This window comes from Engystomops pustulosus, chromosome 6 (assembly GCF_040894005.1).
Source record: "Engystomops pustulosus chromosome 6, aEngPut4.maternal, whole genome shotgun sequence".
NCBI lineage: Eukaryota > Metazoa > Chordata > Amphibia > Anura > Leptodactylidae > Engystomops > Engystomops pustulosus.
Window position 1 is genome coordinate 2,256,343 of NC_092416.1, and position 27,873 is coordinate 2,284,215.

General features: G+C 56.1%; 1 protein-coding gene across 1 annotated transcript in view; it reads right to left on the minus strand.

Moving 5' to 3' along the window:
• GRIK5 (glutamate ionotropic receptor kainate type subunit 5) overlaps positions 1-27,873 on the minus strand; it is a 280,456-nt gene that overhangs the window by 130,737 nt on the left and 121,846 nt on the right. The window contains exon 5 of the mRNA XM_072112849.1: positions 8,472-8,569. Coding sequence (XP_071968950.1) covers positions 8,472-8,569 — 98 coding nt within the window. The remainder of the gene's footprint in view (positions 1-8,471; positions 8,570-27,873) is intronic.

The following is a 27,873-nucleotide window of genomic DNA, read 5'->3' on the forward strand; positions in this document are numbered from 1 at the left end:
ACTCATCTAGATGTCCTACAGATGCAGGAGACGTTAGCGTGACATGTACCTTTATAATACCCTCTCTGGATCTTGTCATCCTTGCCCCATCCATGAATGAATGAGGTCCTGCAGACTGACCACTTTGATTAAAGACGAAAGACATTTTGGGCACCCCCTCCCTGTGCAGTGTCTCTACCTCTCAACAGCGCATCCTTCCTGTGCAGGCTCTCTACCTCCCTTCAGCCCCCCCCCCCTTCCTGTGCAGTGTCTGTAGCTTCCAGCAGCTCCCCCTTCCTGTGCAGTGTCTCTACCTCCCTGCAGCTCCCCTCTCCTGTGCAGTGTCTGTACCTCTCTGCAGCTCCCCTCTCCTGTGCAGTGTTTATACCTCCCTGCAGCACCCACTTCCTGTGCAGTTTCTGTACCTCCCTGCAGCTCCCCTCTCCTGTGCAGTGTCTGTACCTCCATGCAGCTCCCCTCTCCTGTGCAGTGTTTATACCTCCCTGCAGCACCCACTTCCTGTGCAGTTTCTGTACCTCTCTGCAGCTCCCCTCTCCTGTGCAGTGTCTGTACCTCTCTGCAGCTCCCCTCTCCTGTGCAGTGTTTATACCTCCCTGCAGCACCCACTTCCTGTGCAGTTTCTGTAGCTCTCTGTGTCGCCCCCTTCCTGTGCAGTGTCTGTAGCTCTCTGTGTCGCCCCCTTCCTGTGCAGTGTCTGTACCTCTGTGTCGCCCCCTTCCTGTGCAGTGTCTGTACCTCTGTGTCGCCCCCTTCCTGTGCAGTGTCTGTAGCTCTCTGTGTCCCCCCTTCCTGTGCAGTGTCTGTAGCTCTCAGTGTCGCCCCCTTCCTGTGCAGTGTCTGCACCTCTCTGTGTCGCCCCCTTCCTGTGCAGTGTCTGTACCTCTCTGTGTCGCCCCCTTCCTGTGCAGTGTCTGTACCTCTGTGTCGCCCCCTTCCTGTGCAGTGTCTGTAGCTCTCAGTGTCGCCCCCTTCCTGTGCAGTGTCTGTACCTCTGTGTCGCCCCCTTCCTGTGCAGTGTCTGTACCTCTCTGCAGCGCCCCCTTCCTGTGCAGTGTCTGTACCTCTCTGCAGCGCCCCCTTCCTGTGCAGTGTCTGTACCTCTCTGCAGCGCCCCCTTCCTGTGCAGTGTCTGTACCTCTCTGCAGCGCCCCCTTCCTGTGCAGTGTCTGTACCTCTCTGCAGCGCCCCCTTCCTGTGCAGTGTCTGTAGCTCTCAGTGTCGCCCCCTTCCTGTGCAGTGTCTGTACCTCTGTGTCGCCCCCTTCCTGTGCAGTGTCTGTACCTCTGTGTCGCCCACTTCCTGTGCAGTGTCTGTACCTCTCTGCAGCGCCCCCTTCCTGTGCAGTGTCTGTACCTCTCTGCAGCGCCCCCTTCCTGTGCAGTGTCTGTACCTCTCTGCAGCGCCCCCTTCCTGTGCAGTGTCTGTACCTCTCTGCAGCGCCCCCTTCCTGTGCAGTGTCTGTACCTCTCTGCAGCGCCCCCTTCCTGTGCAGTGTCTGTAGCTCTCAGTGTCGCCCCCTTCCTGTGCAGTGTCTGTACCTCTGTGTCGCCCCCTTCCTGTGCAGTGTCTGTAGCTCTCAGTGTCGCCCCCATCCTGTGCAGTGTCTGTACCTCTGTGTCGCCCCCTTCCTGTGCAGTGTCTGTAGCTCTCAGTGTCGCCCCCTTCCTGTGCAGTGTCTGTACCTCTGTGTCGCCCCCTTCCTGTGCAGTGTCTGTAGCTCTCTGTGTCGCCCCCTTCCTGTGCAGTGTCTGTAGCTCTCAGTGTCGCCCCCTTCCTGTGCAGTGTCTGTAGCTCTCTGTGTCGCCCCCTTCCTGTGCAGTGTCTGTAGCTCTCTGTGTCGCCCCCTTCCTGTGCAGTGTCTGTAGCTCTCAGTGTCGCCCCCTTCCTGTGCAGTGTCTGTAGCTCTCTGTGTCGCCCCCTTCCTGTGCAGTGTCTGTAGCTCTCTGTGTCGCCCCCTTCCTGTGCAGTGTCTGTACCTCTCTGCAGCGCCCCCTTCCTGTGCAGTGTCTGTAGCTCTCAGTGTCGCCCCCTTCCTGTGCAGTGTCTGTAGCTCTCAGTGTCACCCCCTTCCTGTGCAGTGTCTTTAGCTCTATGTGTCGCCCCCTTCCTGTGCAGTGTCTGTAGCTCTCAGTGTCGCCCCCTTCCTGTGCAGTGTCTGTAGCTCTCAGTGTCGCCCCCTTCCTGTGCAGTGTCTGTAGCTCTCTGCAGCGCCCCCTTCCTGTGCAGTGTCTGTAGCTCTCAGTGTCGCCCCCTTCCTGTGCAGTGTCTGTACCTCTGTGTCGCCCCCTTCCTGTGCAGTGTCTGTAGCTCTCAGTGTCGCTCCCTTCCTGTGCAGTGTCTGTAGCTCTCAGTGTCGCCCCCTTCCTGTGCAGTGTCTGTAGCTCAGTGTCGCCCCCTTCCTGCCGCTCACCCTCCTGCGCTGTGATTATGTGCTGCAGTCAGTCTCCTCGCCCTCATCTCTGCGGCGGCGGCAGGAAGGAAAGCAATAATTACTTTTTAATAATCCTATTTACTGGGAGACGCGGCGGTAATTAAAGGAGCGGCGCCATCTCATTGTTCCCTGTGTCTGATGTCTCCATGAAAGGCTCCGATTGCCAGAAAATCCCCCCGATCATCCATCGCCCCTCGGGGGGGGGGGCCCAAGACCCGGGAATGGAGATACCAGCGCCCAGAGGAGGCCCCAGGGAGATCCGCGACCCAGTGTGACTGGTTCTGTACGGGTCCATTTTCGCATGTGATAGGGGGCGCCATCACATCGGGCAACGCAAATCTCTTTGTCTGTGCCGTTAGTGACCGGAAATAAGGGATTCACATCCCAAAGGTCGGGTGGTCCGGGCCCCGATTTCTCTGCAGGACTTGTGCTGTTTGTCAATATGTGACGACACTGCCCCGATGTTACCCCCATGTAGTGGTGAATATGTAACTGCCCCCGATAATACCCCCATGTACTGGTGAATATGTTACTGCCCCCGATAATACCCCCATGTACTGGTGAATATGTTACTGCCCCCGATATTACCCCCATGTACTGGTGAATATGTTACTGCCCCCGATAATACCCCCATGTACTGGTGAATATGTTACTGCCCCCGATAATACCCCCATGTACTGGTGAATATGTTACTGCCCCGATGTTACCCCCATGTAGTGGTGAATATGTAACTGCCCCCGATAATACCCCCATGTACTGGTGAATATGTTACTGCCCCCGATAATACCCCCATGTACTGGTGAATATGTTACTGCCCCCGGTGTTACCCCCATGAAGTGGTGAATATGTTACTGCCCTCGATAATACTCCCATGTACTGGTGAATATGTTACTGCCCCGATGTTACCCCCATGTACTGGTGAATATGTTACTGCCCCCGGTGTTACCCCCATGTACTGGTGAATATGTTACTGCCCCCGATAATACCCCCATGTACTGGTGAATATGTTACTGCCCCCGATATTACCCCCATGTACTGGTGAATATGTTACTGCCCCCGGTGTTACCCCCATGAAGTGGTGAATATGTTACTGCCCTCGATAATACTCCCATGTACTGGTGAATATGTTACTGCCCCCGGTGTTACCCCCATGAAGTGGTGAATATGTTACTGCCCCCGATAATACCCCCATGTACTGGTGAATATGTTACTGCCCCCGGTGTTACCCCCATGAAGTGGTGAATATGTTACCGCCCCCGATAATACCCCCATGTACTGGTGAATATGTTACTGCCCCCAATATTACCCCCATGTAGTGGTGAATATGTAACTGCCCCCGATAATACCCCCATGTACTGGTGAATATGTAACTGCCCCCGATAATACCCCCATGTAGTGGTGAATATGTAACTGCCCCCGATAATACCCCCATGTACTGGTGAATATGTAACTGCCCCCGATAATACCCCCATGTACTGGTGAATATGTAACTGCCCCCGATAATACCCCCATGTAGTGGTGAATATGTTACTGCCCCCGATAATACCCCCATGTAGTGGTGAATATGTTACTGCCCCCGATGTTACCCCCATGAAGTGGTGAATATGTAACTGCCCCCGATAATACCCCCATGTAGTGGTGAATATGTAACTGCCCCCGATAATACCCCCATGTAGTGGTGAATATGTAACTGCCCCCGATAATACCCCCATGTACTGGTGAATATGTAACTGCCCCCGATAATACCCCCATGTACTGGTGAATATGTTACTGCCCCCGATATTACCCCCATGTACTGGTGAATATGTAACTGCCCCCGATAATACCCCCATGTAGTGGTGAATATGTTACTGCCCCCGATAATACCCCCATGTACTGGTGAATATGTTACTGCCCCCGATGTTACCCCCATGAAGTGGTGAATATGTAACTGCCCCCGATAATACCCCCATGTAGTGGTGAATATGTAACTGCCCCCGATAATACCCCCATGTAGTGGTGAATATGTAACTGCCCCCGATAATACCCCCATGTACTGGTGAATATGTAACTGCCCCCGATAATACCCCCATGTACTGGTGAATATGTTACTGCCCCCGATATTACCCCCATGTACTGGTGAATATGTTACTGCCCCCGATAATACCCCCATGTAGTGGTGAATATGTTACTGCCCCCGATAATACTATGGGCCTGTACCAGTCTATGGTTCTGTATTATGGGCCTGTACCAGTCTATGGTTCTGTACTATGGGCCTGTACCAGTCTATGGTTCTGTATTATGGGCCTGTACCAGTCTATGGTTCTGTACTATGGGCCTGTACCAGTCTATGGTTCTGTATTATGGACCTGTACCAGTCTATGGTTCTGTATTATGGGCCTGTACCAGTCTATGGTTCTGTATTATGGGCCTGCACCAGTCTGTGGTTCTGTATTATGGGCCTGTACCAGTCTATGGTTCTGTATTATGGGCTGGTTCCAGTCTGTGGTTCTGTATTATGGGCCTGTACCAGTCTGTGGTTCTGTATTATGGGCCTGTACCAGTCTGTGGTTCTGTACTATGGGCCTGTACCAGTCTGTGGTTCTGTATTATGGGCCTGTACCAGTCTGTGGTTCTGTACTATGGGCCTGTACCAGTCTATGGTTCTGTATTATGGGCCTGTACCAGTCTGTGGTTCTGTAGTATGGGCCTGTACCAGTCTATGGTTCTGTATTATGGGCCTGTACCAGTCTATGGTTCTGTATTCTGGGCCTGTACCAGTCTATGGTTCTGTATTATGGGCCTGTACCAGTCTATGGTTCTGTATTATGGGCCGGTTCCAGTCTATGGTTCTGTACTATGGGCCTGTACCAGTCTATGGTTTTGTACTATGGGCCTGTACCAGTCTGTGGTTCTGTACTATGGGCCTGTACCAGTCTGTGGTTCTGTATTATGGGCCTGTACCAGTCTGTGGTTCTGTACTATGGGCCTGTACCAGTCTATGGTTCTGTATTATGGGCCTGTACCAGTCTGTGGTTCTGTAGTATGGGCCTGTACCAGTCTATGGTTCTGTATTATGGGCCTGTACCAGTCTGTGGTTCTGTAGTATGGGCCTGTACCAGTCTATGGTTCTGTACTATGGGCCTGTACCAGTCTATGGTTCTGTAGTATGGGCCTGTACCAGTCTATGGTTCTGTATTATGGGCCTGTACCAGTCTATGGTTCTGTATTATGGGCCTGTACCAGTCTGTGGTTCTGTAGTATGGGCCTGTACCAGTCTATGGTTCTGTACTATGGGCCTGTACCAGTCTGTGGTTCTGTACTATGGGCCTGTACCAGTCTATGGTTCTGTACTATGGGCCTGTACCAGTCTATGGTTCTGTATTATGGGCCTGTACCAGTCTGTGGTTCTGTATTATGGGCCTGTACCAGTCTATGGTTCTGTATTATGGGCCTGTACCAGTCTGTGGTTCTGTATTATGGGCCTGTACCAGTCTGTGGTTCTGTATTATGGGCCTGTACCAGTCTATGCTTCTGTATTATGGGCCTGTACCAGTCTATGGTTCTGTATTATGGGCCTGCACCAGTCAGTGGTTCTGTATTATGGGCCTGTACCAGTCTATGGTTCTGTATTATGGGCCTGTACCAGTCAGTGGTTCTGTATTATGGGCCTGTACCAGTCTATGGTTCTGTATTATGGGCCTGTACCAGTCTATGGTTCTGTATTATGGGCCTGTACCAGTCTATGGTTCTGTATTATGGGCCTGTACCAGTCTATGGTTCTATATTATGGGCCTGTACCAGTCTATGGTTCTGTACTATGGGCCTGTACCAGTCTATGGTTCTGTACTATGGGCCTGTACCAGTCTATGGTTCTGTACTATGGGCCTGTACCAGTCTATGGTTCTATATTATGGGCCTGTACCAGTCTATGGTTCTGTACTATGGGCCTGTACCAGTCTATGGTTCTGTACTATGGGCCTGTACCAGTCTATGGTTCTGTACTATGGGCCTGTACCAGTCTATGGTTCTGTACTATGGGCCTGTACCAGTCTATGGTTCTGTACTATGGGCCTGTACCAGTCTATGGTTCTGTACTATGGGCCTGTACCAGTCTATGGTTCTGTACTATGGGCCTGTACCAGTCTATGGTTCTGTACTATGGGCTGGTTCCAGTCTATGGTTCTGTATTATGGGCCTGTACCAGTCTATGGTTCTGTATTATGGGCCGGTTCCAGTCTGTGGTTCTGTATTATGGGCCTGTACCAGTCTATGGTTCTGTATTATGGGCCGGTTCCAGTCTATGGTTCTGTATTATGGGCCGGTTCCAGTCTATGGTTCTGTATTATGGGCCTGTACCAGTCTATGGTTCTGTATTATGGGCCTGTACCAGTCTATGGTTCTGTATTATGGGCCGGTTCCAGTCTATGGTTCTGTATTATGGGCCGGTTCCAGTCTATGGTTCTGTATTATGGGCCGGTTCCAGTCTATGGTTCTGTATTATGGGCCGGTTCCAGTCTATGGTTCTGTATTATGGGCCTGTACCAGTCTATGGTTCTGTATTATGGGCCTGTACCAGTCTATGGTTCTGTAGTATGGGCCTGTACCAGTCTATGGTTCTGTATTATGGGCCTGTACCAGTCTGTGGTTCTGTACTATGGGCCTGTACCAGTCTATGGTTCTGTATTATGGGCCTGTACCAGTCTATGGTTCTGTACTATGGGCCTGTACCAGTCTATGGTTCTGTACTATGGGCCTGTACCAGTCTATGGTTCTGTATTATGGGCCTGTACCAGTCTGTGGTTCTGTATTATGGGCCTGTACCAGTCTGTGGTTCTGTATTATGGGCCTGTACCAGTCTGTGGTTCTGTATTATGGGCCTGTACCAGTCTGTGGTTCTGTATTATGGGCCTGTACCAGTCTATGGTTCTGTATTATGGGCCTGTACCAGTCTATGGTTCTGTATTATGGGCCTGTACCAGTCTATGGCTCTGTATTATGGGCCTGTACCAGTCTATGGTTCTGTATTATGGGCCTGTACCAGTCTATGGTTCTGTATTATGGGCCTGTACCAGTCTGTGGTTCTGTACTATGGGCCTGTACCAGTCTGTGGTTCTGTACTATGGGCCTGTACCAGTCTATGGTTCTGTATTATGGGCCTGTACCAGTCTATGGTTCTGTATTATGGGCCTGTCCAGGCTATGGTTCTGTATTATGGGCCTGTACCAGTCTATGGTTCTGTATTATGGGCCTGTACCAGTCTGTGGTTCTGTATTATGGGCCTGTACCAGTCTATGGTTCTGTATTATGGGCCTGCACCAGTCTATGGTTCTGTATTATGGGCCTGTACAAGTCTATGGTTCTGTATTATGGGCCTGTACCAGTCTGTGGTTCTGTATTATGGGCCTGTACCAGTCTGTGGTTCTGTATTATGGGCCTGTACCAGTCTATGGTTCTGTACTATGGGCCTGTACCAGTCTATGGTTCTGTATTATGGGCCTGTACCAGTCTGTGGTTCTGTATTATGGGCCTGTACCAGTCTGTGGTTCTGTACTATGGGCCTGTACCAGTCTATGGTTCTGTACTATGGGCCTGTACCAGTCTGTGGTTCTGTATTATGGGCCTGTACCAGTCTATGGTTCTGTATTATGGGCCTGTACCAGTCTGTGGTTCTGTATTATGGGCCTGTACCAGTCTGTGGTTCTGTATTATGGGCCTGTACCAGTCTATGGTTCTGTATTATGGGCCTGTACCAGTCTGTGGTTCTGTATTATGGGCCTGTACCAGTCTGTGTTTCTGTATTATGGGCCTGTACCAGTCTGTGGTTCTGTATTATGGGCCTGTACCAGTCTATGGTTCTGTATTATGGGCCTGTACCAGTCTATGGTTCTGTATTATGGGCCTGTACCAGTCTATGGTTCTGTATTATGGGCCTGTACCAGTCTATGGTTCTGTACTATGGGCCTGTACCAGTCTATGGTTCTGTATTATGGGCCTAGGAGAGGGTCCTCCCTCCCCCATATGCACCGTGTACATTCCATGGACCCTGCGTGGTCCTTACCTCCTTCTCTCCACAGATATGGCTGACGGTGGACGCTGAGGCCGGGCTGGTTGAGGGTCCCAGGACAGAGACCACCCCTTTAGGTAAGATCTGACACACTGTAAAAAAAAATATGGAAAAATAAGGTTAAATTGGGTAAATTCCCCCATATACATATATAGGGTGCGGGGGATGGGGTGTCAGCTGGAGATGTCCGTCCCTTGTGTTCTCCTCATTACCCTCCCCCGCTTCTCCCCCCGGGGGTAGTCAGTATGGAGCCTCTGATTAATGCCGGGGGTCCGGGTCATGTTTGATAATTGCGCCCCATTGATTCTATCCTCGGCTCCCCCGCCCCCGGGGCCCCGCGCACCGCTCAGGACAGAACGCGCTCATTAGGGCTTAATTCACACAGTGACAGACATTCATCTGCTCCGTTATGGAGGCGACGCTCTAATTGTGGAGGGAAGAAGGGAAAATCGTGTAAATTCTGTCACCGCCGCGTCCTATAAAGACTCCTGATCCCCGAACCGAGGCGCTAATCGCTCCCTACGGAGTCCACTCACGGCTCCGCGCTCCCATACTAGAGACATGACCATGAAGAATAGAGGAAACCATCAGCAGGCAGTCATCAGGATCAGGGGAGAAGTGCCGGACCCACCTCTACACTGTCCACTCACGGCTCCGCGCTCCCAGACTAGAGACATGACCATGAAGAATAGAGGAAACCATCAGCAGGCAGCCATCAGGATCAGGGGAGGAGCGCCGGACCCACCTCTACACTGTCCACTCACGGCTCCGCGCTCCCAGACTAGAGACTGACCATGAAGAATAGAGGAAACCATCAGCAGGCAGCCATCAGGATCAGGGGAGGAGCGCCGGACCCACCTCTACACTGTCCAATCACGGCTCCGCGCTCCCATACTAGAGACATGACCATGAAGAATAGAGGAAACCATCAGCAGGCAGCCATCAGTATCAGGGGAGGAGCGCCGGACCCACCTCTACACTGTCCACTCACGGCTCCGCGCTCCCAGACTAGAGACATGACCATGAAGAATAGAGGAAACCATCAGCAGGCAGCCATCAGGATCAGGGGGGGAGCGCCGGACCCACCTCTACACTGTCCACTCACGGCTCCGCGCTCCCATACTAGAGACATGACCATGAAGAATAGAGGAAACCATCAGCAGGCAGCCATCAGTATCAGGGGAGGAGCGCCGGACCCACCTCTACACTGTCCACTCACGGCTCCGCGCTCCCATACTAGAGACATGACCATGAAGAATAGAGGAAACCATCAGCAGGCAGCCATCAGGATCAGGGGAGGAGCGCCGGACCCACCTCTACACTGTCCATTGGCCCCATCCAGACATCTGTCAGCAGCAGCTTGTTGATGGTTTCCAACAAGAATCCACCAAGTGACTTACAATGAGGTTAATACCTGGCGACCAACAGGTTCAGGGGTCGTCCAACCATAAGGTCCAACTGTGCAAGAACCAATGGACCGATCCCTGATTTATGATTGGCTGAACGACCCAAACATCAAACAAACCAGTAGGAAAGGCTTCTCGGACTGGCGAATGGCGGCACGTGAAAGCGAGGAGTGGCAGCGATCCCGGCCGTAGAATCGTTATTGGAAATAAATGAAGGACACGGAGACTGGCGAAATGCATAACCCCCTTCCCCTTATACCCCCGGGGCACTTTGGTGCCGCAGATCAAAGAGGAAGAGGAGGAGCTGACAGCCCCTTATAAAGCCAGGAAACAGGAAGCAGAGGGGAGGAGAAACACTCCAGCAACACCCGGCTCAATAACGTGCCAAGTTATCCCTGCAGTACAGAGACTAACCTAGAAGCAGCATTCACCAGTCCAGGTGCACCTTCCCTGATTGGTCAGGAGTCACCACAAGATTATAACGAGAGATTCATTATAGCATCCTGCGCGGTGACATCATAGTGTGCGGCTCAGCGCATTCATCACATTATGGCGGAGGACGGACGCGGCGAGCTACGGAATCGCTCTGCGATAATCAGGAAGTCAATGGGACACCAGACTCCATTCATCACCTCGGCTCCTGCGCTCTATATACTGTATACTGGTCACCGCCGTATACTGCACAGGGGACACAAAGTGGGAATCATGTGACTGCTGCAGCCAATCACATTCCTGCACAGGAGGCCTTTGTATATACAACTGCATCATGTGATCGCTGCAGCCAATCATAGGGATCGGTGGTGCATTCGCGGGAGGATATTTATGTATTTTCCACCAGCCCCTGCATTCCAGGAGTTTTCCAATGATCCCAGAAAAGTCCTTCAAGGATTCGGCCCCTCCATACGAGATGTGTCCCTAAGGCTTCAGCTTGTGCTGCGTCACGCCTTGTGCGCCATTTCTCATGATCACACGTGTAGCGTCCGGGCGACAGCCGCTATACAGACATGTAGAAGGATCTGCAAGGGGATAACACTCTATGAGGAGCATCTAACACCAAGACCCTGAGCAGCTCAGGAGAGAGACCAGCACAAGCCCCGCACACCACCCTACAGACCAGCACACCACCCTACAGACCAGCACAAGCCCTGCACACCACCCTACAGACCAGCACACCACCCTACAGACCAGCACACCACCCAACAGACCAGCACACCACCCTACAGACCAGCACAAGCCCTGCACACCACCCTACAGACCAGCACAAGCCCCGCACACCACCCTACAGACCAGCACACCACCCTACAGACCAGCACAAGCCCCGCACACCATCCTACAGACCAGCACACCACCCTACAGACCAGCACACCACCCTACAGACCAGCACACCACCCTACAGACCAGCACACCACCCTACAGACCAGCACACCACCCTACAGACCAGCACACCACCCTACAGACCAGCACACCACCCTACAGACCAGCACACCACCCTACAGACCAGCACACCACCCAACAGACCAGCACACCACCCTACAGACCAGCACACCACCCTACAGACCAGCACACCACCCAACAGACCAGCACAAGCCCCGCACACCACCCTACAGACCAGCACACCACCCTACAGACCAGCACAAGCCCGCACAAGTCCTGCACACCACCCTACAGACCAGCACACAACCCTACAGACCAGCACAAGCCCCGCACACCACCCTACAGACCAGCACACCCCCCTATATACCAGCACACCACCCTACAGACCAGCACACCACCCAACAGACCAGCACAAGCCCCGCACACCACCCTACAGACCAGCACACCACCCTACAGACCAGCACAAGCCCGCACAAGTCCTGCATACCACCCTACAGACCAGCACACAACCCTACAGACCAGCACAAGCCCCGCACACCACCCTACAGACCAGCACACCCCCCTATATACCAGCACACCACCCTACAGACCAGCACACAACCCTACAGACCAGCACAAGCCCCGCACACCACCCCACAGACCAGCACACCACCCTACAGACCAGCACAAGCCCGCACAAGTCCTGCACACCACCCTACAGACCAGCACACAACCCTACAGACCAGCACAAGCCCCGCACACCACCCCACAGACCAGCACACCACCCTACAGACCAGCACAAGCCCCGCACACCACCCTACAGACCAGCACACCACCCAACAGACCAGCACAAGCCCCGCACACCACCCTACAGACCAGCACACCACCCTACAGACCAGCACAAGCCCGCACAAGTCCTGCACACCACCCTACAGACCAGCACACAACCCTACAGACCAGCACAAGCCCCGCACACCACCCCACAGACCAGCACACCACCCTACAGACCAGCACAAGCCCTGCACACCACCCTACAGACCAGCACACCACCCTACAGACCAGCACACCACCCTACAGACCAGCACACCACCCTACAGACCAGCACACCACCCTACAGACCAGCACAAGCCCTGCACACCACCCTACAGAGCAGCACACCACCCTACAGACCAGCACAAGCCCCGCACACCACCCTACAGACCAGCACAAGCCCCGCACACCACCCTACAGACCAGCACAAGCCCCGCACACCACCCTACAGACCAGCACACCACCCTACAGATCAGCACACCACCCTACAGACCAGCACACCACCCTACAGACCAGCACAAGCCCTGCACACCACCCTACAGACCAGCACACCACCCTACAGACCAGCACACCACCCTACAGACCAGCACAAGCCCTGCACACCACCCTACAGACCAGCACACCACCCTACAGACCAGCACACCACCCAACAGACCAGCACACCACCCTACAGACCAGCACAAGCCCTGCACACCACCCTACAGACCAGCACAAGCCCCGCACACCACCCTACAGACCAGCACACCACCCTACAGACCAGCACAAGCCCCGCACACCATCCTACAGACCAGCACACCACCCTACAGACCAGCACACCACCCTACAGACCAGCACACCACCCTACAGACCAGCACACCACCCTACAGACCAGCACACCACCCTACAGACCAGCACACCACCCAACAGACCAGCACACCACCCTACAGACCAGCACACCACCCAACAGACCAGCACACCACCCTACAGACCAGCACACCACCCTACAGACCAGCACACCACCCAACAGACCAGCACAAGCCCCGCACACCACCCTACAGACCAGCACACCACCCTACAGACCAGCACAAGCCCGCACAAGTCCTGCACACCACCCTACAGACCAGCACACAACCCTACAGACCAGCACAAGCCCCGCACACCACCCTACAGACCAGCACACCCCCCTATATACCAGCACACCACCCTACAGACCAGCACACCACCCAACAGACCAGCACAAGCCCCGCACACCACCCTACAGACCAGCACACCACCCTACAGACCAGCACAAGCCCGCACAAGTCCTGCATACCACCCTACAGACCAGCACACAACCCTACAGACCAGCACAAGCCCCGCACACCACCCTACAGACCAGCACACCCCCCTATATACCAGCACACCACCCTACAGACCAGCACACAACCCTACAGACCAGCACAAGCCCCGCACACCACCCCACAGACCAGCACACCACCCTACAGACCAGCACAAGCCCGCACAAGTCCTGCACACCACCCTACAGACCAGCACACAACCCTACAGACCAGCACAAGCCCCGCACACCACCCCACAGACCAGCACACCACCCTACAGACCAGCACAAGCCCCGCACACCACCCTACAGACCAGCACACCACCCAACAGACCAGCACAAGCCCCGCACACCACCCTACAGACCAGCACACCACCCTACAGACCAGCACAAGCCCGCACAAGTCCTGCACACCACCCTACAGACCAGCACACAACCCTACAGACCAGCACAAGCCCCGCACACCACCCCACAGACCAGCACACCACCCTACAGACCAGCACAAGCCCTGCACACCACCCTACAGACCAGCACACCACCCTACAGACCAGCACACCACCCTACAGACCAGCACACCACCCTACAGACCAGCACACCACCCTACAGACCAGCACAAGCCCTGCACACCACCCTACAGAGCAGCACACCACCCTACAGACCAGCACAAGCCCCGCACACCACCCTACAGACCAGCACAAGCCCCGCACACCACCCTACAGACCAGCACAAGCCCCGCACACCACCCTACAGACCAGCACACCACCCTACAGATCAGCACACCACCCTACAGACCAGCACACCACCCTACAGACCAGCACAAGCCCTGCACACCACCCTACAGACCAGCACACCACCCTACAGACCAGCACAAGCCCCACACACCACCCTACAGGCCAGCACAAGCCCCGCACACCACCCTACAGACCAGCACACCACCCTACAGACCAGCACACCACCCTACAGACCAGCACACCACCCTACAGACCAGCACACCACCCTACAGACCAGCACACCACCCTACAGACCAGCACAAGCCCCGCACACCACCCAACAGACCAGCACACCACCCTACAGACCAGCACAAGCCCCGCACACCACCCTACAGACCAGCACAAGCCCCGCACACCACCCTACAGACCAGCACACCACCCTACTGACCAGCACACCACCCTACTGACCAGCACACCACCCAACAGACCAGCACACCACCCTACAGACCAGCACACCACCCTACAGACCAGCACAAGCCCCGCACACCACCCAACAGACCAGCACACCACCCTACAGACCAGCACAAGCCCCACACACCACCCTACAGACCAGCACACCACCCTACAGACCAGTACACCACCCTACAGACCAGCACAAGCCCCGCACACCACCCTACAGACCAGCACACCACCCTAAAGACCAGCACAAGCCCCGCACACCACCCTACAGACCAGCACACCACCCTACAGACCAGCACACCACCCTACAGACCAGCACACCACCCTACAGACCTGCACACCACCCTACAGACCAGCACACCACCCTACAGACCAGCACACCACCCTACAGACCAGCACAAGCCCCGCACACCACCCTACAGACCAGCACACCACCCTAAAGACCAGCACAAGCCCCGCACACCACCCTACAGACCAGCACACCACCCTACAGACCAGCACACCACCCTACAGACCAGCACAAGCCCCGCACACCACTCTACAGACCAGCACACCACCCTACAGACCAGCACACCACCCTACAGACCAGCACACCACCCTACAGACCAGCACACCACCCTACAGACCAGCACAAGCCCCGCACACCACCCTACAGACCAGCACACCACCCTACAGACCAGCACATGCCCCGCACACCACCCTACAGACCAGCACACCACCCTACAGACCAGCACACCACCCTACAGACCAGCACACCACCCTACAGACCAGCACACCACCCTACAGACCAGCACACCACCCTACAGACCAGCACAAGCCCCGCACACCACCCAACAGACCAGCACACCACCCTACAGACCAGCACAAGGCCCGCACACCACCCAACAGACCAGCACAAGCCCCGCACACCACCCTACAGACCAGCACACCACCCTACAGACCAGCACAAGCCCCGCACACCACCCAACAGACCAGCACACCACCCTACAGACCAGCACAAGCCCCGCACACCACCCTACAGACCAGCACACCACCCTACAGACCTGCACACCACCCTACAGACCTGCACACCACCCTACAGACCAGCACAAGCCCCGCACACCACCCTACAGACCAGCACACCACCCTACAGACCAGCACACCACCCTACAGACCAGCACAAGCCCCGCACACCACCCTACAGACCAGCACACCACCCTAAAGACCAGCACATGCCCCGCACACCACCCTACAGACCAGCACACCACCCTACAGACCAGCACAAGTCCTGCACACCACCATACAGACCAGCACACCACCCTACAGACCAGCACACAACCCTACAGACCAGCACATGCCCCGCACACCACCCTACAGACCAGCACACCACGCTACAGACCAGCACACCACCCTACAGACCAGCACAAGCCCCACACACCACCCTACAGACCAGCACACCACCCTACAGACCAGCACACCACCCTACAGAACAGCACAAGCCCTGCACACCACCCTACATACCACCCTACAGACCAGCACAAGCCCCGCACACCACCCTACAGTCCAGCACAAGCCCTGCACACCACCCTACAGAACAGCACATGCCCCGCACACCACCCTACAGACCAGCACACAACCCTAACGACCAGCACATGCCCCCCACACCACCCTACAGACCAGCACACCACCCTACAGACCAGCACACCACCCTACAGACCAGCACAAGCCCCGCACACCACCCTACAGACCAGCACAAGCCCCGCACACCACCCTACAGACCAACACAAGCCTCGCACACCACCCTACAGACCAACACAAGCCTCGCACACCACCCTACAGACCAGCACACCACCTTACAGACCAGCACAAGCCCCGCACACCACCCTACTCACCAGCACAAGCCCCGCACACCACCCTACAGACCAGCACACCACCTTACAAACCAGCACAAGCCCCGCACACCACCCTACAGACCAGCACAAGCCCCGCACACCACCCTACAGACCAGCACACCACCCTACAGACCAGCACACCACCCTACAGACCAGCACAAGCCCCGCACACCACCCTACAGACCAACACAAGCCTCGCACACCACCCTACAGACCAGCACACCACCTTACAAACCAGCACAAGCCCCGCACACCACCCTACAGACCAGCACAAGCCCCGCACACCACCCTACAGACCAGCACACCACCCTACAGACCAGCACAAGCCCCGCACACCACCCTACAGACCAGCACAAGCCCTGCACACCACCCTACAGACCAGCACAAGCCCCGCACACCACCCTACAGACCAGCACAAGCCCCGCACACCACCCTACAGACCAGCACAAGCCCCGCACACCACCCTACAGACCAGCACAAGCCCCGCACACCACCCTACAGACCAGCACAAGCCCCGCACACCACCCTAAAAACCAGCACAAGCCCCGCACACCACCCTACAGACCAGGACAAGCCCCGCACACCACCCTACAGACCAGCAAAAGCCCCGCACACCACCCTACAGACCAGCACAAGCCCCGCACACCACCCTACACACCAGCACACCACCCTACAGACCAGCACAAGCCCCGCACACCACCCTACAGACCAGCAAAAGCCCCGCACACCACCCTACAGACAAGCACAAGCCCCGCACACCACCCTACACACCAGCACACCACCCTACAGACCAGCACAAGCCCCGCACACCACCCTACACACCAGCACACCACCCTACAGACCAGCACAAGCCCCGCACACCACCCTACAGACCAGCACAAGCCCTGCACACCACCCTACAGACCAGCACACCACCCTACAGATCAGCACACCACCCTACAGACCAGCACAAGCCCCGCACACCACCCTACAGACCAGCACAAGCCCCGCACACCACCCTACAGACCAGCACAAGCCCCGCACACCACCCTACAGACCAGCACAAGCCCCGCACACCACCCTACAGACCAGCACACCACCCTACAGACCAGCACAAGCCCCGCACACCACCCTACAGACCAGCACAAGCCCCGCACACCACCCTACAGACCAGCACAAGCCCCGCACACCTCCCTACAGACCAGCACACCACCCTACAGACCAGCACAAGCCCCGCACACCACCCTACAGACCAGCACACCACCCTACAGACCAGCACACCACCCTACAGACCAGCACACCACCCTTCAGACCAGCACACCACCCTTCAGACCAGCACACCACCCTTCAGACCAGCACACCACCCTTCAGACCAGCACACCACCCTTCAGACCAGCACACCACCCTTCAGACCAGCACACCACCCTTCAGACCAGCACACCACCCTTCAGACCAGCACACCACCCTTCAGAACAGCACACCACCCTTCAGACCAGCACACCACCCTTCAGACCAGCACACCACCCTTCAGACCAGCACACCACCCTTCAGACCAGCACACCACCCTTCAGACCAGCACACCACCCTTCAGACCAGCACACCACCCTTCAGACCAGCACACCACCTTTCAGACCAGCACACCACCCTTCAGACCAGCACACCACCCTACAGACCAGCACAAGCCCTGCAAACCACCCTACAGACCAGCACAAGCCCCGCACACCACCCTACAGCACAAGCCCTGCACACCACCCTACAGACCAGCACATGCCCCGCACACCACCCTATAGACCAGCACACCACCCTACAGACCAGCACACCACCCTACAGACCAGCACACCACCCTACAGACCAGCACAAGCCCCGCACACCACCCTACAGACCAGCACAAGCCCTGCACACCACCCTACAGACCAGCACAAGCCCCGCACGCCACTCTACAGACCAGCACAAGCACCGCACACCACCCTACAGACCAGCACAAGCACCGCACACCACCCTACAGACCAGCACAAGCCCCGCATCCCACCCTACAGACCAGCACACCACCCTACACACCAGCACACCACCCTACACACCAGCACAAGCCCCGCACACCACCCTACAGACCAGCACAAGCCCCGCACACCACCCTACAGACCAGCACAAGCCCCACACACCACCCTACAGACCAGCACACCACCCTACAGACCAGCACAAGCCCTGCACACCAACCTACAGACCAGCACAAGCCCCGCACACCACCATACACACCAGCACACCACCCTACACACCAGCACAAGCCCCGCACACCACCCTACAGACCAGCACAAGCCCCGCACACCACCCTACAGACCAGCACAAGCCCCACACACCACCCTACAGACCAGCACACCACCCTACAGACCAGCACAAGCCCTGCACACCAACCTACAGACCAGCACAAGCCTCGCACACCACCATACACACCAGCACACCACCCTACACACCAGCACAAGCCCCGCACACCACCCTACAGACCAGCACAAGCACCGCACACCACCCTACAGACCAGCACAAGCACCGCACACCACCCTACAGACCAGCACAAGCCCCGCACACCACCCTACAGACCAGCACACCACCCTACACACCAGCACACCACCCTACAGACCAGCACAAGCCCCGCACACCACCCTACAGACCAGCACAAGCCCCGCACACCACCCTACAGACCAGCACAAGCCCCACACACCACCCTACAGACCAGCACACCACCCTACAGACCAGCACAAGCCCTGCACACCAACCTACAGACCAGCACAAGCCCCGCACACCACCATACACACCAGCACACCACCCTACACACCAGCACACCACCCTACACACCAGCACAAGCCCTGCACACCACCCTACATACCAGCACAAGCCCCGCACACCACCCTACAGACCAGCACAAGCCCCGCACACCACCCTACAGACCAGCACAACACCCTACAGACCAGCACACCACCCTACAGACCAGCACACCACCCTACAGACGAGCACAAGCCCCGTACACCACCCTACAGACCAGCACAAGCCCCGCACACCACCCTACAGACCAGCACAACACCCTACAGACCAGCACACCACCCTACAGACCAGCACACCACCCTACAGACCAGCACAAGCCCCGCACACCACCCTACAGACCAGCACAAGCCCCGTACACCACCCTACAGACCAGCACAAGCCCTGCACACCACCCTACAGACCAGCACACCACCCTACAGACCAGCACAAGCCCCGCACACCACCCTACAGACCAGCACACCACCCTTCAGACCAGCACACCACCCTTCAGACCAGCACACCACCCTTCAGACCAGCACACCACCCTTCAGACCAGCACACCACCCTTCAGACCAGCACACCACCCTTCAGACCAGCACACCACCCTTCAGACCAGCACACCACCCTTCAGACCAGCACACCACCCTTCAGACCAGCACACCACCCTTCAGACCAGCACACCACCCTTCAGACCAGCACACCACCCTTCAGACCAGCACACCACCCTTCAGACCAGCACACCACCTTTCAGACCAGCACACCACCCTTAAGACCAGCACACCACCCTACAGACCAGCACAAGCCCTGCAAACCACCCTACAGACCAGCACAAGCCCCGCACACCACCCTGCACACCACCCTACAGCACAAGCCCTGCACACCACCCTACAGACCAGCACATGCCCCGCACACCACCCTATAGACCAGCACACCACCCTACAGACCAGCACATGCCCCGCACACCACCCTACAGACCAGCACACCACCCTACAGACCAGCACACCACCCTACAGACCAGCACAAGCCCCGCACACCACCCTACAGACCAGCACAAGCCCTGCACACCACCCTACAGACCAGCAAAAGCCCCGCACACCACTCTACAGACCAGCACAAGCCCCGCACACCACCCTACAGACCAGCACACCACCCTACAGACCAGCATAAGCACCGCACACCACCCTACAGACCAGCACAAGCCCCGCACACCACCCTACAGACCAGCACACCACCCTACACACCAGCACACCACCCTACACACCAGCACACCACCCTACACACCAGCACAAGCCCCGCACACCACCCTACAGACCAGCACAAGCCCCACACACCACCCTACAGACCAGCACACCACCCTACAGACCAGCACAAGCCCTGCACACCAACCTACAGACCAGCACAAGCCCCGCACACCACCATACACACCAGCACACCACCCTACACACCAGCACACCACCCTACACACCAGCACAAGCCCCGCACACCACCCTACAGACCAGCACAAGCCCCGCACACCACCCTACAGACCAGCACAAGCCCCACACACCACCCTACAGACCAGCACATGACCCTACAGACCAGCACAAGCCCTGCACACCAACCTACAGACCAGCACAAGCCCCGCACACCACCATACACACCAGCACACCACCCTACACACCAGCACACCACCCTACACACCAGCACAAGCCCTGCACACCACCCTACATACCAGCACAAGCCCCGCACACCACCCTACAGACCAGCACAACACCCTACAGACCAGCACACCACCCTACAGACCAGCACACCACCCTACAGACCAGCACACCACCCTACAGACCAGCACAAGCCCCGTACACCACCCTACAGGCCAGCACAAGCCCCGCACACCACCCTACAGACCAGCACAAGCCCCGCACACCACCCTACAGACCAGCACAAGCCCCGCACACCACCCTACAGACCAGCACAAGCCCTGCACACCACCCTACAGACCAGCACACCACCCTACAGACCAGCACAAGCCCCGCACACCACCCTACAGACCAGCACACCACCCTACAGACCAGCACAAGCCCTGCACACCACCCAACAGACCAGCACACCACCCTACAGACCAGCACAAGCCCCGCACAACACCCTACAGACCAGCACACCACCCTACAGACCAGCACAAGCCCCGCACACCACCCTACAGACCAGCACACCACCCTACACACCAGCACACCACCCTACAGACCAGCACAAGCCCCGCACACCACCCTACAGACCAGCACACCACCCTACAGACCAGCACACCACCCTACAGACCAGCACAAGCCCCGCACACCACCCTACAGACCAGCACAAGCCCCACACACCACCCTACAGACCAGCACAAGCCCCGCACACCACCCTGCAGACCAGCACAAGCCCCGCACACCACCCTACAGACCAGCACAAGCCCCGCACACCACCCTACAGACCAGCACACCACCCTACAGACCAGCACACCACCCTACAGACCAGCACACCACCCTACAGACCAGCACAAGCCCCGCACACCACCCTACAGACCAGCACACCACCCTACACACCAGCACACCACCCTACACACCAGCACACCACCCTACAGACCAGCACAAGCCCCGCACACCACCCTACAGACCAGCACACCACCCTACAGACCAGCACACCACCCTACAGACCAGCACAAGCCCCGCACACCACCCTACAGACCAGCACAAGCCCCACACACCACCCTACAGACCAGCACAAGCCCCGCACACCACCCTACAGACCAGCACAAGCCCCGCACACCACCCTACAGACCAGCACACCACCCTACAGACCAGCACACCACCCTACAGACCAGCACACCACCCTACAGACCAGCACAAGCCCCACACAAGTCCTGCACACCACCCTACAGACCAGCACAAGCCCCGCACACCACCCTACAGACCAGCACAAGCCCCGCACACCACCCTACAGACCAGCACAAGCCCCGCACACCACCCTACAGACCAGCACACCACCCTACAGACCAGCACAAGCCCGCACAAGTCCTGCACACCACCCTACAGACCAGCACAAGCCCCGCACAAGCCCTGCACACCACCCTACAGACCAGCACAAGCCCCGCAGACCACCCTACAGACCAGCACACCACCCTACAGACCAGCACAAGCCCGCACAAGCCCTGCACACCACCCTACAGACCAGCACAAGCCCCGCAGACCACCCTACAGACCAGCACAAGCCCCGCACACCATCCTACAGACCAGCACAAGCCCTGCACACCACCCTACAGACCAGCACAAGCCCCGCACACCACCCTACAGACCAGCACAAGCCCTACAGACCAGCACAAGCCCCGCACACCACCCTACAGACCAGCACAAGCCCCGCACACCACCCTACAGACCAGCACAAGCCCTGCACACCACCCTACAGACCAGCACACCACCCTACAGACCAGCACAAGCCCTGCACACCACCCTACAGACCAGCACAAGCCCTACAGACCAGCACAAGCCCCGCACACCACCCTACAGACCAGCACAAGCCCTGCACACCATCCTACAGACCAGCACCCTACCCTACAGACCAGCACAAGCCCCGCACACCACCCTGCAGACCAGCACACCACCCTACAGACCAGTACAAGCCCCGCACACCACCCTACAGACCAGCACTAGCCCCGCACACCACCCTACAGACCAGCACAAGCCCCGCACACCACCCTACAGACCAGCACACCACCCTACAGACCAGCACAAGCTCCGCACACCACCCTATAAACCAGCACAAGCCCCGCACACCACTCCACAGACCAGCACACCACCCTACAGACCAGCACAAGCCCCGCACACCACCCTACAGACCAGCACACCACCCTACAGACCAGCACACCACCCTACAGACCAGCACACCACCCTACAGACCAGCACACCCCCCTACAGACCAGCACACCCCCCTACAGACCAGCACAAGTCCTGCACACCACCCTACAGACCAGCACACCCCCCTATATACCAGCACAAGTCCTGCACACCACCCTACAGACCAGCACACCACCCTACAGACCAGCACACCACCCTACAGACCAGCACAAGCCCCGCACACCACCCTACAGACCAGCACACCACCCTACAGACCAGCACACCACCCTACAGACCAGCACAAGCCTCACAGACCAGCACAAGCCTCACAGACCAGCACACCACCCTACAGACCAGCACAAGCCCAGCACACCACGCTACAGACCAGCAAAAGCCCCACACACCGCCATACAGACCAGCACACCACCCTACAGACCAGCACAAGCCCCGCACACCACCCTACAGACCAGCACACCACCCTACAGACCAGCACAAGCCCCGCACACCACCCTACAGACCAGCACACCACCCTACAGACCAGCACACCACCCTACAGACCAGCACACCACCCTACAGACCAGCACATGCCCCGCACACCACCCTACAGACCAGCACACCACCCTACAGACCAGCACAAGCCCCGCACACCACCCTACAGACCAGCACATGCCCCGCACACCACCCTACAGACCAGCACACCACCCTACAGACCAGCACTAGCCCTGCACACCACCCTACAGACCAGCACACCACCCTACAGACCAGCACAAGCCCCGCACACCACCCTACAGACCAGCACACCACCCTACAGACCAGCACACCACCCTACAGACCAGTACAAGCCCCGCACACCACCCTACGGACCAGCACAAGCCCTGCACACCACCCTACAGACCAGCACAAGCCCCGCACACCACCCTACAGACCAGCACACCACCCTACAGACCAGCACAAGCTCCGCACACCACCCTATAAACCAGCACAAGCCCCGCACACCACTCCACAGACCAGCACAAGCCCCGCACACCACCCTACAGACCAGCACACCACCCTACAGACCAGCACAAGCCCCGCACACCACCCTACAGACCAGCACACCACCCTACAGACCAGCACAAGCCCCGCACACCACCCTACAGACCAGCACACCACCCTACAGACCAGCACAAGCCCCACAGACCACCTTACAAACCATCACTACAGCATACACCCTACAAAACACATTAAAGACTGGTACAAACCCCACTGACCACCATATGCACCAGCACTAGCCCTAAAGAACCACAGAAGCCCTAAAGACCACCATTCATCCATCATTAGTCCTACAGACCACCACTTTATTACAAGCCATACAATCTTCTCTATAGACCCATCACTCTCGGCCTCTCCTCCTGCTACCATATATTCTTCAGGAATACTCCACCATCTGTCCTTTACCTTCTACCTTCCCCTTGCAGGAGGTGCTGCAGCCTTGGCTCCCATCCCCCTGGCTCTGCACATCATTGTGCCCGGGACCCTCAGTCTTCCTCCACCTCTCATGCACAGATGATGGTGGTCTTTTGGCCTGGGGGCCGCTCCGGCACATGATATAGTGGTGGTCCGGCCTGGCTGCACATCACACAATCCCCACATGAGGAATGAAATAACTGTATCACAGTCTCTGATTTCACAGCTGTTAACAAGCCGGCACCGAGCCCGGACCCCCGTGTCACTATGGAAACCATTGGCGGATCTTAATAAGAGACTCAAAGCAAATTAAACTTTCCACCGCGTCTCGTCCATTCTGCACCACCAGCCGCAACCAGCTGCAGCGCAGACCGTCATCATGTGAAGGGGCCTCAAGAAGAGAAGCTCCGAGACACCTGCACCTCTCAAGTCTCTCCAATCACATCCATTATCATCCGCAGGAACTGATTATCCAATCGCCTGCAACATCCCAAATTCTTATCCTCTCGTATCCATGTCACCAGTGAGAGGCAGATGGGACTCTGCATGGATTTGGGTATTTCCTCATTACCTGCAAACATTAAAGGGGAGGTTCATGGAGGTAACAGCCAAACTGAGGCCGGTATCAGCTGATGGTCAATCCTCCCCCCCCCCCCCCCATAGTCATAGAGCATTGTCATGGATCCGGCTCCTGGGACCCCCACTGATCAGATCATAGTAAGGGATTGTCTACACGAGAACTTTGGACCATCAGAAGGGTCCGACACTGATCACACCTCATCCTGCTCTGACCCCACCGAGTATCCAGAGTCTCACAACCAGAAAATCACCTTCGTGTACAGAACCAGAAAAAGGTATTTGTACAAAATTCTAGTAAAGGGAAGTCCTCAGTATTGGGTCCGGACCTCACTGACCACTTCCATAGTCTTTAGATCCCACAACAACCTCAGTACATACAAGGGATGGGCTTAGAGATGGCGCTATGACTTCTCTGAAGACATTATTGTCTCTGGGGTCTACTGCTTTGTCTGAACATTGAGAATTTGTGGCCCTAAACAGCATTGTCCTGGTGTTACCCTCTGCACTGGAGGGCCAAACACGTCTTCTCTACTGCAGGAGGAGTGATGGAAGCCGGCGGTGTCAGCATTGGTCTTCTCTTTGCTTGGGGCAATGCATTGGGGTGGAAGGATGAACACCAGAGGGAGACCCAAACTTCAATCCTCGCTGTGATCGGCGCTGATGTAGGAACAGAACAATGAAAACAAGCTAATTATCCAAGTGCAGGACACATCGGACTCATCGGCACATCATACGGACGTGTTTGTCATACATCATAGAGGAGCGGACGCCTCCTCCATACAAGTCAGGAGACCGTACACACATCAGGGTCAAGGCAGATGTTCTCCTACCAAGGTAGTCACCAAGGTAGCATGGATCCCCCGGAGGTGCAATGAGTCAGCGCCGGTATTAACATAATATAGTCCTTCTCTGTAATCAGAGGGTTTCCAGGGAGATTGGGCTCGGCTTTATGAATGAAGAAGAACCAGGGAGAAAATCTGTTGCCTTCAACATCAAACAGATGCTAAGAGCGATATAATGTTCACTTACTGCAGCGGTCGTGCAATTAGGATCATAATTGTGACTGCACCTGGGAGGCTCCGGAGAAGAAGCTCCAGACCTGCCTCCTCTCTAGTGCCCTCCAGCCAGTACATGGGGAGCTTCTAGTGAGGAGGTGACATCTCATACAGCTTTGTGCTTATGGAAGGGGAGAACATCTAGGGTAAGAAAACCCCGAGTCACAGGACAATAAGGTCTTCCCTCCCCCTTTGGGACCTGTTTGGCCTGTTGTCTCTCGTGTACTCTTCATGTACATAGTCCTGGCGTGTAGAGGTGGTTCTCCTGGAGGTTATAGGAGCCTTCTTGTTCTCCATGATCGTCTGTCATTGATTACATGAAACCAAGTTGGTGGCTTCCATCTTTCGTGGCTTCTAGATCACGCTCATGATTCGGTCGTTCTTTCTGGAAAGTGCTAGGTTATAAGATTGGGGAAGGTGTCTATAGTTCCTTCAGCTAAGCGAGATCTGGTTGTGCAGATATGTGCAGGAACACTGGATGAATTATTTCATACACTCCGGTGCTACGAGCATGAGACGGATGATGGAGGACAACAACCTACCGCGTACCTCCAGATTGGTTAACAGATGGTATAAAGTAGAGTTACTGATTGGCCCCCACATTCCCACGACCTCAACCCAACCCAACACTCGTGGGTAGAAGAAAAAACAGTATTAGTACCCAAGTGATTGACCAGGATTGGGAACATGTAGAGGAGACCTGGGATCAGATCCTGGTTAAGACATCTAAGCTGGAGCCTGGTCACAAGGGACCTGACATCGGTAAAAGCCAGAGGTGGAATTACAGGACACTAACAGAATAATAAGAATGTGAATATAGATTGTTAGGAGCAAAACAGTAACAATGCAGCAAAGGAAACCATGTGCTGAACAGTCACATGTACGAGAAGCCAAGACGATGGTCTACAAGATGATGAGGTCTCATCTTCAGAGCTTGTATTGGAGGTGTGGAGCCTGAAGGTCACAAGGACATTGTCCTCCTTCCTCTGGTCCCCCTTGTATTTGGCCTTGTATTTTGGAGGTGGTCCTCCTAGGTGCTCATGACGTGAAGGCTCTTAAATGGTCACTATTGATCCCACCAGCCATTAACACCTTGGAGACTGAATTGTGGCAATTAAAGGAACACTCCAGTCTCGGCTGATTCATTGTATAATCCATGGTGCAGAGCCTGAAGGGAGGAGCAGGACTCCAGGTTCTAGGAATACAATGACAAGTAGTCCCGCTCCTCCCGTGTATTACACAATGACTGAGCGGTGACTGGGGTGTTGTCGGGTTGGTGATGTCCATTCGGATTCCCATTGTGGTTGTGGCGATTCTATATAAAAACTGAGGAAGTCATTAGAACGTGTGAACAGAGGAAGATACGAAGAGCGGCTGAGCGGGACTAGAAGAGAGACTGGAGTTATTAGTCCTCATGTCCCGGAGGAGCAGGCGGTGCAGGTCCTCTAGTACTGTGACATCCCGGCCCTGGAGCCTCAGCACCACGTGAAGTCCTAAGTTCTGATGGAGACAAAGTTGGAAACTTCAGAAACTTTTGGTTAAACTTTTGGAGCAGAACACAATGGGGGTTATTTTTCATATGACGCCCCTGTAGGTGGTGGTAATTGCCAATGCTAGCAATAAGCAATCATTTCTTCTGTCTGTAGATTTATCCGGCAAATATCTGGAGGTTTCTTTATGAGGGTTACAGACAGGGGAGGACACATCGTGCAGGTTGTGGGTAATCACGGCTTATCTGTGATGATGGATCCTGCTATTCCTAATCCAGGACTTCTGCGTGCACCTGCCTGTGCCCC